This window comes from Psammomys obesus, unplaced genomic scaffold, assembly GCF_907164565.1.
Source record: "Psammomys obesus unplaced genomic scaffold, mPsaObe1.curated_primary_1811, whole genome shotgun sequence".
NCBI classification, from domain to species: Eukaryota; Metazoa; Chordata; class Mammalia; order Rodentia; family Muridae; genus Psammomys; species Psammomys obesus.
The window spans coordinates 117,769-134,809 of NW_026589137.1; the positions used below are offsets into that span (position 1 = coordinate 117,769).

Consider the following 17,041-nt stretch of genomic DNA (forward strand, 5'->3'; position numbering starts at 1 on the left):
AGTTATTTCAACCTTAAAAGCTTTGTTACTAATTGCCCTCTCCTCTTTCTGGGCTTGCTGATCCAACTCGGGGCCTCAGGTTCGCTAGACAAGCACTCTTCCACTGAGTTACAACTCCAGCTTCTCCTCATTTTTAGTGATGAAGAAGTGAGGCTCAGAGAGGTCTGACTTGCCCAAGACTACTCTGCTCCATGGTAAACAAAGCCTTCAAACTCAGACAGTGTGATTCTGAAGCCTGCCCTTTTTATTACTATAATTTATTTCCTCTGCTGCTGGAAGAGAAAAAAACACAAAAACACTTATCAACTGTTGGAAAATTAACTTGCCCCTCAATACTTGAAATTTTACCCTTTTTAAACACGTGGTACAAGGCCAACTACAGTACCTAAGACATAATGTTTAACAAACATAAACTTCATACATATTAGACACGATGAGTAATGCAGCAATATAAGACTCTCAGGGTCTCTATCGCAGGCGAACTCTGAATTTACTCTGTAGTCCAGGCTGACCTCCAACTGTGACAATCCTACCTCAGCTTTCTGAATGCTAGGATCACAGGAGTGAGCCAACATGCCCAGCTTTTCTAATTTAAGGTTATTTTTATTTATTTGTTTGTTTGTTTGTTTTGAGACAGTCTCATACAGACCAGGCTGACCTTAAACTTGATATGTAGGTGAGTACGAACGACACTGTTCTGACTTCCCTCAGCCTCACAGCTGTTTTGGATAAAGGTCTGTGGGTCTTTTTAAACTAAGAACTCTCATTAAAGGAGATATGATCTCATTCCTGAATTGTGTTTCATGGTCAACAAGGCTGCGACCACTTTACAAGACTTTTTCTAACCTAGCACCACTTACAGCTTGAGAGCACTTTTCTTACAATCATCTTGTTTCTTCATATCCAATACAGATCCTTACTTACAATCCTTCCCAATTCCCTGCAAAACTTTTCTAATTATCTATCTTATTTCAAACTTGTCTGTTTCTTCATGCAACAAGCAACGGTTGCATGCCAACTAAGAGATGGACCTGCTAATTCTGTGATCAATAAAATAGGTCCTCTACTTTCCAAAAGTTCAGTTTAGTGAGGAATAAAGACAGGCACACGGAAAATGGCACAACCAAGAAAATACAATAGCGCCTCTTAGCGATATCGGCTAGGAAACCAGGGCACTTTATGAAGGAGTCTGGGGATGAATGAAATTGTAAGTTAGAAAAGGATAAATAAAAAGGTCGTGGGTTGGAGTAGAAAGAGGAACGGAAAAGATGCAAGGCAGGCGGGAAGCAAAATACAAACAGAAACACTGAACGACAAGCCAGACGACTCAAAGGCAGGCGGACTGGTCCAAGAGAGGGTGCAGCGATCTCACTCACTTCTGCCGCAGACTCTCCTCCCTCTCCTTGTCCAGCAGGCTAGGCCATGGCTTGTCACCCCCGTAGGGACGCGAGTAACCACCATAATAGGCGGACGAAGATGCCGAAGGAAAAGGGGCACTCCGCTGTGCAGAGGGCCGCTCCCGAGAACGAGATCGAGAGCGGGGGCGGTAAGATTGGTTTCGAGAGCTTTGGCTGAAGCCACTCAGCGAATGGCTGAAGCCATTCTTGTCACCAAGCCGAGAACAAGAGTGCGAACGAGACCGGGGACCCCGCGGGGAGCGGGATGATTTCCTGGGCTTAGGGCTCCTCGATGAACTGCGACCTTTTCCTCCGGAGGCCTCCCGTTCAGGGCTACGAGAGCCCAACACAGGAGCCATGGTGTTGGATGCTGAACTCACCAAGGGGCCTGACAAGGGGGGGCGCTCTGGCGACACCCCCCTCCCCCCCCCACCACCACCACCAAATGTCTCAGACGCCTAGGGTCCGAGAGCTTGCAGGGTTTAACAGAAAAGAAAAAAAAAACCTTGGGAACAGTTCCGGGTACGTCGGTAAACCACTTCCCCACGACCCAGGCTCCTTGCAGCCAACAGGAAGAGATGTGTGTATCAGTATATAGAAGCCGGCCAGGAAACTAGGGACAGGCTCTCATCCAGTTCCTAGTTATGTTTCTGAAATCTAAACTGCACAGGCTGCCTGAAAGAAAGTTACTACAAATGCAGTATATAGTACATTGAGTAGCTGTATGAACAAAATCACCAATTCTCCATGTATTTTGTGGGGGATTACTTTTACCTGTATGGTGTGCGCATATGAATCTGTGTGTGTTAGTATTTACATAAAAATGCCATGCACACAACCGATCTTAAATCCAATGAGGTTTATTGGAAGGAGATGGAGAGAGAGAGCGGGAAGGAGGGAGAAAAAGAAAGAGAAAAACATAGTGGGGGAAGGGGTGCTCTGAGAAAAGGAAAGAGGAAGAGAGCACAAGAGCAAGAAGGCAAGAGAGAGACAAAGTAGCAGGTTGGTCCTTTTATGAAGCAACTAAACCACTTGGCAGGTGACACATGATGACATCATATGTTGCTGGGCAAACCAGAAGCAGGCTGCCTAAATACTAAAATTCTGGCATGCAGGTGTGTATATGCACATAGAGCATTCAAAAATAAAGAAATAAAATCTTTTAAAAAAGTGAGGAGCTTGGTCTGCTTCTCATGTAAGGCAACTTAAAGTATATAAAATGTAGGTACATTGGAAACAGCTCTTGGTCACCATGCAAGGGGATAAGAGAGAGAGAAAAAGAGCTCCAAAATGTCCAGACATGGTGGGGAAGAGAGGAAGTCCTTGCCCTGAAAAGTTCAGGGTAGAGGGTCTAGTTGACAACCATGCCCAGCAGCAGATAGGGACTGAGGAATGCTGGGAGAACCTGGAGCTGTTGGTCCTGGGCCCAAAGCACACTAAATGTGAATATTTATTTTAAAATGATGCCTCGAACACAACCAATCTTAAGTCCAATAAGGCTTATTGGATAGAGATGGAGGGAGGGAGGGAAGAAGAGAGAGAGAGCAAGAGAGAAAAATAGAGAGAGACATTGTAGAGGGGAGGGAACACCCCAACAGAAAGAGGGAAGAGCAAGAGAGTAAGAGAATAAGAGAGTAACAAAGTAGCAGGTTGGTCCTTTTATAGAGCAATTTTGAACCACTCTTGCCAGGTGCAACTACCTGGTGGGTGACACATGATGACATGTTGCTAGGCAACCCAGAAGTAGGCTGCCTAAATACTTACAGTATATATTGTACTCCCATCAACCCCCCCCTCTTTTGAAATCTCAAGCAAACTAAAGATGGTTTATCTGAATAGGGTTAAGCTTTGATTTAAGAACATTGTTGTCCAATTCTCTTAGAAAGCATACATTCTGATAACATCAGTCTATTATGCTGCGGTTAAATCAGCAGCCCAGGGTACAATTTTTTTTTTTTTTTGCTTTTTGTTTGTTTGTTTTTGTTTTTGAGACAGGGATTCTCTGTGTAGCCTTGGCTGTCCTGCACTCCCTTTGTAGACCAGGCTGGCCTCAAACTCAGAGAGATCTGCCTGCCTCTGCAGGTAACAAAGTGCTTGAAATTACAGCTGGAGGAAGTAAAAAAAAGTTTTGTCTCTTTAAGTGTATTTATGGCCATTACATGTTTATTTCTGACTGATCTTAAGTGATTAATATGCTCTGTTGGTTATAGATTTACAGTTATTGGGTATGTTTAAATGTTAAATTCAAACTCTTGGGCTGGAGAGATGGCTCCGAGATTAAGAGCACTTCCAGAGGTCCTAAGTTCAATTCCCACCCCCACCCCCACCCCGCAACCACATGGTGACTCACAACCATCTACAGAGAGATCTGGTACCCTCTTGTGTCATGCAGGACAGAAGAATAAATAAATAAATAGATAGATAGATAGATAGATAGATAGATAGATAGATAGATAGATAGATAAATATTTTTTTAAATTCAAACTCTTGTTTAGAACATATATAGGTATGCATGTATGTTTGTAACACATATATAAACACAGATGTTTTTAAATAGCGACCATGCGGCCTACCATGTGATGTGACTCCATTATCTTGTAATTGCCATGTGGTATGACATAGGGCAAAAAAAAGTTACAGAACCTCTTAGGTATAATGAATACTGTTTATCATCCTATCGCCTTTTAGACTAAGAAGACAAGTCTCATTTTAAGTTGATATTGATTTTAGAGACTGAATTGTTTACACTGATAAAATTTGGTTTTGACTTTTAAAATTATGGTTATGCTTTATGACTTCACTCCTAAAAAAACGGTACTTTATTTTGATATTGCAAGAACAGATTTCTTTTTAAAAATGTGTTTCAAGGCTATGAAACATTTTAGTTTATCGGTTATTTTATAATAATGTCTTTATGGATTATATATGTATACAATTCAGGGTTGTATTTTTGAGGTATCCTGTGTGATTCAATCCCAGTTTGTGAAGATCTATTAAGATTTGAAGTGTTGGTTCAGGGATAAAGAAAGTGGAGCCATGGTTTTACTGCCACCTCAATTAAGGGCAGTCACATGACTGGCAACCATCTTGGTTGTGGGAGAGTCATGGTACACTGCCATCTTTGTTGAGGACTGCCAACTATATTCAGTTCTTTGTTTAACACTAAGTGCAACTTTTGTCCTTTAAACTTTTGCTGTTCAGTCTTAATAATGCAATATGATAGGATCGGCAAGATTTGCCAGCTCCTCTATGAACTGTATCTATGATTGAAAGTTTTGCTTCAATTTTAGTTCAGAAATAATTAAAATTATGCTAATGACTGCAGCTGGTTACACGATTGAGCTTTACCTAGTCTCTTGTTTATGTTTTCAAAGTTAAGCCTAGGATAGGTAACTACAAAGTTTGCCTATGTAGATCTACTTGAAATAGATACAGCCCTAAAACACTTAAGTACAGAATATGCCAGAATAGATTATTACATTCCGTTTTACAGAATGCAGTTTAGAGACGGTAACTAAAGATAGACAAAGAGTAACTCATATGCTGACCCTCAAAGCTTGTCAGGGATCTGTGGAATATATCATTTTAACTCGTGTAGGCTTATTGTGACAGACAGAGAGTCCCAAAATCCTCACAGTAGCTCCCCAAAGTCTCCAAGAAGATTTGGGCACAACAACAGAGGACTTCAACTCTGAATTGTGGTATGGTAACCACTGGGCAAGACTGGCCCAACTGGCCCACCACTATAGCCCAGCCTAAACTGTGGACAAAATTGTGGACACCTGGAGAGTCATTGCTTCGTGTTGCTGAAGGAGAGGTGAGATCAGTCTCTCATGTGCTTTTTCCACAGAAACAGTCTCTTACCCTCTGTGCTTGATGGCCAGACTGCCTATGCATGTGGTTCGATGAAACCACAGGAGCAAGGGACAACTGTCTAAGTGGTGGACTGACTAGTAATTTCTCATTTTGATTGATACATAGATTCATTTACCTTATAATTTATCCTTCTCAGGTCTCTGATCACATTGATGGCTAAGCTAAGCTAATGGTAGCTTTGCAGTTAAAGAGCAATTACAACCACTGTTAGTTCATTAGTCAATTGATTAGCTAGTTAGAACTACTAGGTATTAGATCTCTTATTTAAAAAGGCAAACAGGTTTGCCTTGTTCACAGACTTCATGTTAAATGTCTGTGTCTTATGGTGAATAACTGAATAGAAAGATGTAAAGTTTATGTAAGGTCTGAAGATATGAAAATTTAAGTTATGAGGATCTAAAAAAGTGTTTATTGGTCTAAGAAGGTGTTTTAAGGTATGCGAATGCAAATTGTAATGTTATAAGAAAATAATTTAAGGTATATCAAAAATGAAAAATATTTCAGATTTCTCTCCCCCCTCTATGCTATTGTTACAAGATTTCAAAGTTTCAGAGTTACAACATTGATCAATAGAGTTCTGATAAGCTGATGAAGCCTTGGCTGCTTACTATTCAGTCACAAGCTCGAGATTTTAATTTCCCTTTGATTATCTTCTGGAATAGACTTTAAGGTGCTTCTATTCATGCTAAAAATATCTCTGTCTAATGTGTATATCTCTGACCCAAAGCTATAGCTCTTAGTATATCTTAATGGCATTCATCTACTCCTGCTGTCTTTCAGACACCTGTTACCTGCTTTTTGTAAAGTATGGATCTCAATACAATGGTGATACTAAAATACTTCTTTTTGTAAACTAAAATTCACAAGAGCTTCAGGAAATCAAAAGATCATGATACCTGGATCTGCCACTGCTCAAACGGAGCCCAGATGATTTTGAAATGGGGTTTTCCCTTGGTCTTGGGATTCCTCACTTTCTCTAATTACGATACAAAATTTAACTTCTGTCTCTAGCCTAAATTTGTCTCAGCAGATTTTCACCTGCCTAACAAACTCCATTCAGAGATCAGCTATGGGTTACAAGCTGAGATCTGGAGTTGCTGAAAGCTGGAGTAAACAGGTCCAGCGATGTGATGGCTACTTGTGTCTTCAAGTGGATCACTAGTTAGATGGTTTTGATAAGTGCCCCATTGCCTAGCTTTTGACTAGCCTTTCATCCTTCCTGGACCCCCAATATCTTTGTCCTAATGTCAACCTGAAGAAAGTTACAGAAGAGAAATTCGTCAGCCATTATCCTACCTAACAGGCTGAAATTCTAAGTCAAAAGGGGCTCCCTGGCATAAGTAATGGGTTCCTATACCACCAATTGACATACCAGAAAATTGGCCCTTCCCCATTAGTGATCTTTATAATTGGAGGTCTCAGCATTCTCCCTTCACTGAGAACCCCAAAGACCCCATTAGTTTATTAGAAACTGTCTTGTTTATCCACCAGCCCACTTGGGATGACTGTCAGTAGTTGATGCAGGTGTTATTCACCATGGAAGAAAGGGAACACATCCAGACGGAATCCAGAAAATTGGTTTCTGCAACCACTGGAGTCCCTACCACCGGTCAGGCACAAATCTATGCTGGTTTCCCCCTAGACTAGATGCACCTGGGATTATAAGGTAAGGGAAGGCTTCTGGTCTATACCACCAGGCTCTGTTGGCAGGTCTCAAGGCAGCTGCTCACAGACTGACCAATCTGACCAAGGTATAGGATATCAGTCAGGGACTGGACGAGAGCCCTGCTGCATTTTTGGAGTGGATCATAGAGGCTTTCTGTAGATACACTCCACTCGATCCAGAAGCCAAGAATAATGTGGCTGTGGTGACTATGGCTTTCATCAACCAGTCCACCCCAGACATTAAGAAAAAGCTCCAAAGGGTAGAGCAGCTGGGAGCAAAGAGTTTGAGAGATTTAGTAACTGTGGCAGATAAAATACATAATAGCAGGGACAGTGCAGAGGAAAACCAGATGAAGGCAGAGAAGAGGCAGAGCAGGGACTTCGCAAAGATCCTGTTGGTGGCCACCATGGACCCAGAGGACCAATGGAGGTGTCTGAAGCTGATGGTGTCAGGAAGGGAAGAGAAGGAATTCCTGAAAGAAGGATGACCCCCAACTGGGGAAAAACCAGTGTGCATATTGCAAAAAGAGGGTCACTGGGCAAAGGAGTGCCCCCAAAGAAAGGTCCTACTAAGGTGCCCAACCTTAGTGCTAAAGTTGGTGACTAGGGGAAACAGGGTTCTGGCCCCCTTCCCTGTACCTAGGATAACTCTAAAAGTGGAGAGGAAACTCACCAGCTTCTTGGTGGACACAGGAGCCCAACATTCGGTGCTCCTCCAACCAGAAGGTGCCCTGTCCTACAGAATATCATGTGCTCAAGGGGCCACCGGGATGAAACAAAACCCATGAACTATGCGAAGAATGGTAGACTTATGAATGGGTCACATATCCCATGCCTTTATAGTCATACCAGAATGCCTGTAACCCTTGCTGGGGTGGGACCTGCTGACTAAATTGGGAGCCCAGATACACTTCTCACCATAGGGCACCTGAGTATTGGATAAGACAGGGGAGCCTATCCATGCATTGACCACCACATTAGTGAATGTATATCATCTGTATGAACCTGACACCTAACACCGGACTCGATCGTCAAGTCCTGGCTAAAGAAATTTCCCTCAGCATGGGCTGGAATAGGAAGGCTGGGATTGGCCAAACACCAGTCTCCAGTCTTTGTGGAGCTCAAACTAAGGGCCGATCCAGGCAGGGTCTGCCAGTCTCCAGCGTCTCTGGAAGCTAGAATGAGCATCACTCCCCACATCAGGAGACTGTTGGACTTAAGGCCATGCCAGTCAGCCAGGAACACCCCCTCTGCTGTCAGTAAAGATGCCCCACTCCAATGACTAGGCTGGTACAAGATCTGCAGGAAGTAAACAAGTGGGAAATAAACATCCACCCTACAGTGCCCAGTCCGTATATCCTATCTGGGTGAGTACTGTGCCCAGCACCCTCACCTTACTTTCTTGCACTATGTAGATGACCTGCTTGTAGCAGCAGATACTGAGCCTCTACCAAGAAGGCTCAATGGTGCAAACAACAGGTTCAGTACCTGGGCTATTTATTTAAAGGGGCAACATCCGAATGACACACTACCAGGTGTTACTACTTAATCCTTCCAGAATTACCTTTCAGGTACCTGCTGCCCTGAATCCAGCCATTTTCCTGCCAGACCCAGACTTGGATACTCCCCTCCATGGCTGTGCCAGAATCCTGGCCCATGTTTAAGGGACCAGATCAGACTGAAGGACACCCCCACTGCCGGATGCAAAGGGGACATGGTTCACTGACAGGAGTAGTTTCATCCAGGATGGACAGAGGTACTCAGGGCAGTACTGCCCACATCCACGGGGAAATATACGCAGAATGGGCCTTGCTGATGGCAGTGGGAAAGACTGTCAAAAACAAGGAAGACATACTAGCATTGTTAAAAGCCCTCTGGCTACCAAAGAAACTGATAATTATTGGAGGCAGTCCAAATTCTCAAGGAAACAGTCAGGATGACCAAATAGTCAAAAAAGTCCCCCTCCAAACTAACCCAGTCTTGGCCACCACGTCAGCCCAGGTAACTCAAACCACCCAGAAAAACCCAAGTATACTAAGAAAGATCTAAATCAGATAAAGGAACTGCCAATGACCCAATGCCTAGGAGGATGGTGGAGGTCAGAAAAAGGAAACTTAATCCTCCCAGAAAAGCTGGGAGAACGAATGCTGGCAAAGATACATCAGTCTTCTCACATGGGCATCAGGAGGATGCAGGACTTGATTTGACATGCAGATATAAAGATCAAGGAGGCCAGCTCAAATTGAAAACACCGTCAACAACTGTAAGGCTTGTTAGCTCACCAATGCGGTACCAAATGCCAAAAGAACCCAAGAACTAGGCTCCAAGGAAGGAGACCTGGAGCCTATTGGGAAACAGACTTCACTGAGGTATAAACCTGACAAGTATGGGTATTGCTATTTGTTGGTATTTGTAGATACTTTTTCAGGATGGACTGAAGCCTTTCTAAGTGGTGTCAAAGAGACTGCTGGAAGACATCCTTCCCAGGTATGGTTTTCCACAGATGACAGGGTCAGACAATGGACCAGAAATTTTGTCCAAGGGAAGTCAGAATTTGGCCACAGTTCTGGGGATTGATTGGAAATTGCATTGTGCTTATAGACCCCAGAGTTCAGGACAGGTTAAAAGAATAAATAGGACTCTAAAAGAGACCTTAACTAAGTTGACTTTAGAGACTGATGGTGACTGGGTGACTCTCCTTCCCTTTGCACTCTATCGGATGCATAATTTCCCTTATCAGATGGGACTTGCTCCTTTTGGGATCATTTTTGGCAGCCCTTCACCTATTATTCCAAACCTTCAGGCCGAGGTAATTGCTGAATTTGAGGAAAGATACCTACTGGACGACCTTCAAGGAGTCCAGTGGTCTCATAAGTGTGTTTGGACTAAACTATGTGCTCTTTGGGAGACAAGTCCTTCCCCAGAACCTCACCGGTACCGGGCTGGTGATTGGGTCTTTGTCAAGAGGCATCGACAAGGGTCCCTGGAGCCTCAGTTGAAAGATCCCTACATTGTGTTGCTTGCCACTCCCACAGCCTTGAAGGTGGACAGAGTGGCATCTTAGGGTTCATTACACTCACAACCAGCCTGCTGACCCATTCACTGTGAAAAAAGACTACATGGCCCTGACTCCAGGATGGAAGGCCAAGAGGGACCCTGACAATCCATTCAAGTTAAAGCTCAAACAATCCTGAGCCTATTGACTGTATGTACTTTGCTCCCCCTGGCAGTCTCCCCTGCCTCACTATCAAGTCCCCAACCTTTGGGCCTTGCATTTTATTTTACTTTTTTTTAATGTAAAGTAATTCTTTTTAAAATATATTTATTTATTTATGGATATGAGACCTTTAGTTACATGTACACATGCATGACAGAACAGAGCATCAGATCCCATTACAGATGGTTCTGGGCCACCATGTGGTTGCTGGAAATTGAACTCAGGACTTCTGGAAGAGCAGCCAGTGCTCTTAACCACTGAGTCATCTCTCCAGCCTGGGACCCTGCATTTTAAATCACTTGGTAGCTTTCATGAAGGAACACTTGGGAGTGATACAATTAATGGTACTAAGATCCCATTACAGAAGGATAAATCTGGAGGACACTGGAGGGTTATATCTGGAAGATGCATGATTGGGCCTTCAAATGACCATGAGAAGGAGGGGAATGAGAGGACCAGGCCTGACCTCCTTCCCCCCCACCCCCAAAGTCACCAGTCCCAGGAACTAGGCTATTGGTCACCAATTCCAGGAACAAGACAATAAAGTCCCCTATGCAAGGAATAGCCTGTAGAAAACCCACAAATATGTGCTTCGACCCCTCACCTCTGGTAATATTTAACCATCGCCCCTAGCAACAGCTAATCATTAACTACCTGGAGTTTACCCAGGTGTTCTTTATAATAGATTGAGTAAAACAATTATAGTTTGGCCTTCCAGGCTAACAATCAGTCATAGAACTGCCAAGCTGAGATTTCCTGAACCTTGCTTTAACCCTAAATAAAAACCCCTCTCACCCTGAGCTTGGGGCACTACACTAAAAAACTCCTGCATTGGTGAAGGTGTAGGCCCAAGCTTGAGCTTGTAATAAAGACCCTACTGCGTTTGCATCAGAATCGGCTCCTTGGTGGTTTTGGGGGTCTGTGAGACTTGGGCATAACAATAGTTGTGTATGACTATTGGTGTTCTGAAAGTTTGTATAGCATCTTTTGCTACCACAAGTGCTAATCCTCAGGGAGGAAGCTTGGATCATTCCTTGTCTGAGGTGTATATGAACTTACCTTCAACTTCTGAGAAACAAAAAAGAGCAATAGCCTATAATGTTTGAGTAGTCTCTGGGCTACCCTGACCAATAACTAAAGAGGGGGATTCTTACCTGCTGTGATGGCTATTCTTGATTGTCAACTTGACTCTATCTAGGATGAATTAAAGTCCAAAAAAGGAAGGGAAACCAGTGAGGGAATTTTCCTTAATCTGAAGTAGGAAGTTAATGCCATAGAGGAATAGCAGGGTATGAAGGAACGAATATACTGTTTCAGGATGTCAGCAAAAGATTTATTGCAGCTATGGCCACTGAGTTCTCTCCCACTTTGCTCCCAGAAGGGATTTTCTATTTCTTCTTCTTCATCTTCTTCCTGTATTCCATTTCAAAAAATGTTGGGAACAAATGAAAAAGTTGCAAGTAGATATGGAGGGTTCTGAGAAAAAAAAAAAAAGGATGAAATAGGAAAACCAGAAGGGTCACTCTATTTTCTCTCCTTTTTTTTAAGGATTGCAGAATTGGCTGTGCAACTAGAGAGTTTTTGGGTAAAGGTTGAAGAGCTTGGAAAGCAAAAAGCACCAGAAAAGGAAAAACAAAAGGGTTCAGACCTAGTGACTGTGAGCAAGAGTTTCCTGCAATTGCTGCTCCCTCCCCACCCAGCCCTCCATTCTGCACTTTCAATTTCAAATCCTGTCAACTCCTGGGCCAGGCAAGGAGCCAGGAGGAGTATTCTGTGTGGGGGCAACAGAGTTAAAAAGAAACAGTCCATTTCAAGAGACGGGATTAATGTTGAGCCAAGTGTGCTGCGAGTGGAATGGCCTGGGATTACGAAGTCAACATTGGTTTTCCCAATAATTGTGCAACATATGCCTCTAATGGTACTGATTCTGATTATCAGGAGATAATGTAGTATCTAATAGAAATGATAGATCTGAAGCATTTTAAAGAAGCCATTATTTCCTTTGGGATGTGTTCGTATAATGTTCTTTTGGAATGTATACAATTTACCCTTGTTCATTCAAATGCTGATTTCTCTACCCCACTATCTGGTTTCATTCTGGACATTGCATTGTGTTGCTTATTTTGAGCATCACCTGTCTCAAGTTTGTATAAACATGCCACTATTTGTTCTCTATATTGTCAATAAAACAACCAGCCCCAATGCTGAGCCATGGAGAGAATAAGGTGAGACATCCTGGTCCAGAGAGGCGGGGAAGGAAGTGAGTGGGAGGAGTAGAATAGGAGCATTGGCCAGCAGGGCAGGACTTGGAACCACGTGGAAAGATGAACCGGGCCTAAAATGTGACTGAAAACAAATATAATGGGAGAAATCTGAATGGTAGGAAACGATGTGGGCTTGGAGTTTAGGATGGAGTAACTATTGCCCAGCATTGTGCTCTAGGTTAATTAAATAAATCCTAGTCTCTGTGTGGTATTTGGGTATACAGCTGGCTTAGGAATAACTGTTGATTAACTAAAAGATAAATCAATAGCAAATATTAATAACCCACAACAGGGATGCATTCCCTTTTTTGTTAAACAAATGTTAAGTAATTGTGCTACCCAAAATAGAATTATTCTACCTGCTGTGAAAATTTCATATCCAGGCTAGCAGTAACTCATTACACTTTGGAAACTAGTAAACTTGAATCTGAGTCATCTTCTTTGAAATATAAGAAGAAGTTGTATAAAATGTTAAGGAAAAGGTGAACCTTATATTGAATATATTCTTTGAAACAATTAGTCATAGGTCAAAGGCCCAAACCAGAATCATGTGGAACTATGTGTTGTGTAACAGGCTCCTCTGAGATTAAAACTTTCCATTTTAGAGGAGAGCTCATTAAGACACAGGAAGTTCTAAAGCAATGGTTCTCAACCTGTAGGTCTCTACCTCTTTAGGGGTTGAAAGACCCTTTCACAGGGATCACATATCAAATATCCGGCAAATATAATAAGTTACCTTATTATTCATAACAGTAGCAAAATTACAGTTATGAACTAGCAACAAAAATAATTTTGTAGTGGGGGGTCACTACAAGATAAGGAAATGTATTAAAGGGTTGCAGATTTAGCAAGTTTGAGAACCACTGTTGTAAAGGAAGTTGAAACATTCCATCCTACAGAACAGCTCAGTTAAGCTCAGGAAGTAAGCAATGCAACAACTGGAGAAAATCTCTGAAACTGGCCGGTTCCACTAAGCCCCTCCCTGCCTGCTCATATTGGTGACATATGATTGTCTTTGAATCATTTCTGATACTGTAACAATTCATCCATGTCCCTGTGAGTAACCTCAATAAAACTCATTGGCTCACCAAGTTGGACTTTGATGATATCTTTACTTTGATCTGTTTTCTTTTCCTTAACTGAGGCAAGTAGGTGTTTGTTCATGTCTCCCTAGGAATAATGTCATTTAATATTACTTAGAATGAGCCTTTTGGGGATTTTTTCTCCTCTTTCTTTTCTTGTTTGTTGGTTTGTTTTGAGATAAGGTAACATTATGTAGCCCACGCTGGCCTGGAACTGACTACATAGATCAGGCTGTCCTCAAACTCAAAGATACCCACATGCCTCTGCCTATCTAGTGCTAGGATTAAAGGCATAAACAACTACACACCACCCGGGATTTCCCATTTATTGAAAATAGATTATTTTCTCTCAGAATATATTCTGATTACAAGTTTTCAGCCCTTTCCTCTCTCCTCCCAGATTTTCCCTACTTGCCCTCCTATCCAGACCCATGTTTTTCTTGCTCTCATCAAAAAAAGAGCAGGCTATTAGGAGATAACAATAAAACATAACAAAATAAAATATAATAAGATAAAGCAAAAACCATCACATCAAAGTTGAACAAGGAAAACAAACAGAAGGAAAGGAGCCCAAGAGAAAACACAAGTATCAGAGACCCCTTACTCACATAGTCAGGAGTCCCATAAAAAAAAAAAAAACTAAACATGTTTTCAGGCAGGACAGTATTGTAGATCAAAGATTTTATGGACAGATTGGTGCTTACATTTCTCTTTTGGTAACCTGCAGAGTACTTTCCTATATGAAAGACACTAAAACATAGGGATAGATGTTCTGTGTTGGCACCAACTCTACCTACCTCTCCATGTTCAATGAGTGGTTTGTGTGTTGTCTTCAGCAATGTGGCCTGGCTGTCAGCTCATGGAAAGCAACCTATTGTTTTGGCAATAGTCTGGGTTGTTTAGGGTTTTGCACGGAACCTTTTTGGCCAACAACTCATTTGGATGTAACCCAGTCCCAATGGCTGGGAAATTTTTAAAGAGCATTTTCAATGGAGAAGCCAAACTTACTTTGCTACATCACACCAATAATCACAGCACTCAGAAATCTGAGGAAGGAGGACTGCCATGAGGTTGAGGACACCTGAGCTACAGAGTGAGACCTTGTCCAAAAAATAACAACAAAAGGAAATGGAAACAGAAGAGAGTGAAAAAGAAAAGAACTGTGCCGGAGAGATGACTCAGAGGTTAAGACCAATGGCTGCTCTTCCAGAAGTCCTGAGTTCAAGTCCCAGCAACCACATGGTAGCTCACAACCATCTAGATCTGGTGCCCTCTTATGGCACACAGGTGTAAATGCAGACAGAACATTGTATGCATAATAAATAAATAAATATAAAAAAAAGAAAAGAGCCACCAAGATGCCTCAAGTAAATGTGTCTGCATTTACACCTGTGTGCCAGAAAAGGGCACCAGATCTAGATGGTTGTGAGCCCCAATGTGGTTGCTGGGACTTGAACTCAGGACTTCTGGAAGAGTAGCCAGTGGTCTTAACCTCTGAGCCATCTCTCCAGCCCAGCTCTTTTCTTTTTCACTCTCTTCTGTTTCCAATTCCTTTTGTTGTAAATGTGCTTGCTAACAGGAAAACCAGAGTTCAATCCCTAATCTTCCTGTGATGGAAGCAAAGAGCCAGCTCTGGTGAGTGTTACCTTACCTCTTTTCCCTCTGCCCCACCGGAACAGGAATGCAAAGAGAGATGTGGGAGACAGAGAAAGACAGAAAGAGGGAGAGTTCATACCCCTTTAAAAACAGATTTCAAAGGAGGTAGATGTTATCTAATGACTCAGAGTGGAAGCCACCATGCCTAAAGATTTGAGTTCAATCCAGAAACACATTGTGAAAGGAGATAGCAAATTCTGGTGAGGTATCACCTAGCCTCATAGGCTCAAACACACACACATACACAGACATACATAAACACACAGACACACACACGTGTGCACACACACCACGTGCTACATAAAAAATAACCACTATTTTTTGAGACAGGATTCTTCTACATAGCCCTGGCTACACTGGGACTCACTGTGTAGAGCAGGCTGGCCTTAAATTCACAGAGACCCCCCCCCCCCATCTCTGCCTCTGCTTAAAGGCATGTTCCACTATGCCAGCCTTTAAAATGTTTGAAAAAACATATTGGGGATGGAGAAATGACTCTGGCTTAGAGTACTTGCTTCTGTTGCAGAAGATCTAGGTACCTGGGTTCTATTTCCAGAACTCATATGGTGGCTCACAACTATCATTACCTCTAGTTCCAGAGAATCTCATGTCCACCTCTGACCTCCCCAGGCACCAGGCATGTACATGGTGCACAGAATTACATGCATGTGAACCTTCATACAGATAAAATTAAATGTATTTTAAAAATATTTTAAGTTTGCCCTTTGCCATGCCTGGCCATCTGAATTGTGTCTCTGGGAACCAGGTGATGGAAGGAGAATGGCAACTCTGGGCAAAACTCAAGGGCAAAAAACAAACAAACAAACAAAAAACAAAACCAAAAAAAACCCCATAAACCCCAAATAATATTTTACAAAAATTATTTTAAATGGAGTGGGGCAAGAGAGATGAATCAGGATGGTAAAGGCACCTGCTATGTAGTATGAAGATCTGAGTTCAATTCTCAGGGCCTGTCTGTAGCAGCCTGTACCCTAACCTTACTCCTGGGCATAAGGACACCCATACACATACACACACATACACACAAATAAGCAAACAAACAAACAAATCTTCAAAGGCACTGTAAATATGTAATACACGGTTATACATTCATACAAACACTCATATAGTTAAACAAGGATGCTAACAAATTGACTCTACGGCAAGACTTTGTTATAACCACCCCTCAAGCCATTGAGGGAGTGCTCAAACAACCGCCATATCGATGGCTGAGCAACATTCGCCTGACCCATTATCAAGCACTATTGCTGAATCCTCCTAGAGTCACTTTTCAAGTGCTGACTTCCTTGAATCCAGCCACTCTGCTGCCAGACCCAGACCTGGACGCCCCTCTGCATGACTGCACTGAGATCTTAGCCCAAGTGCACGGTTTCTGAACAGATCTCCAAGATGCTCCCCTGACCAACGAGGGCGAGACTTCGTTCACAGATGGAAGCAGCTACGTCAGGGATGAAAAAAGGTGTTCAGGGGCTGCAGTGGTGTCATTGGCTGAAACTATATGGCAGAGCCCCTCCCTCCTGGGACTTCAGCTCAGAGGGCCGAACTGATAGCACTGACTAAGGCATTGATTCTGGGAAAAGATCTAAACCTTAACGTGTATACTGATAGTCGGTATGCCTTTGCGACTGCACATGTGCATGGCGCCATCTACCGGGAGCGAGGCCTATTGACAGCTGAAAGGAAAACAAAAACAAAGAATACTGCCATTATTTAAAGCTCTCTGGCTCCCCAAAAGACTGGCTATCATACACTGTCCAGGACATTAGATGGGGGGACACTCCAATCTCCAGAGGCAACAGGTGATCAGACCAAATGGCAAATGCAGTTACATTAGAGATGTAGTTCGTTCTTAATCTGGTAGAC

General features: G+C 42.7%; 1 protein-coding gene across 2 annotated transcripts in view; it reads right to left on the minus strand.

Annotated features, from left to right (window-relative positions):
• Nkap (NFKB activating protein) overlaps nt 1–1,901 on the minus strand; it is a 37,082-nt gene extending 35,181 nt beyond the window's left edge. The window contains exon 1 of one of the 2 annotated variants that reach the window (XM_055604978.1): nt 1,377–1,899. In XM_055604978.1, coding sequence (XP_055460953.1) covers nt 1,377–1,756 — 380 coding nt within the window. In that variant the 5' untranslated portion in view covers nt 1,757–1,899. Of the gene's footprint in view, nt 1–1,376 lie in introns of both variants that reach the window. The other variant, XM_055604979.1, reaches the window with a different exon arrangement.
• Nucleotides 1,902–17,041: the final 15,140 nt, after the last annotated feature.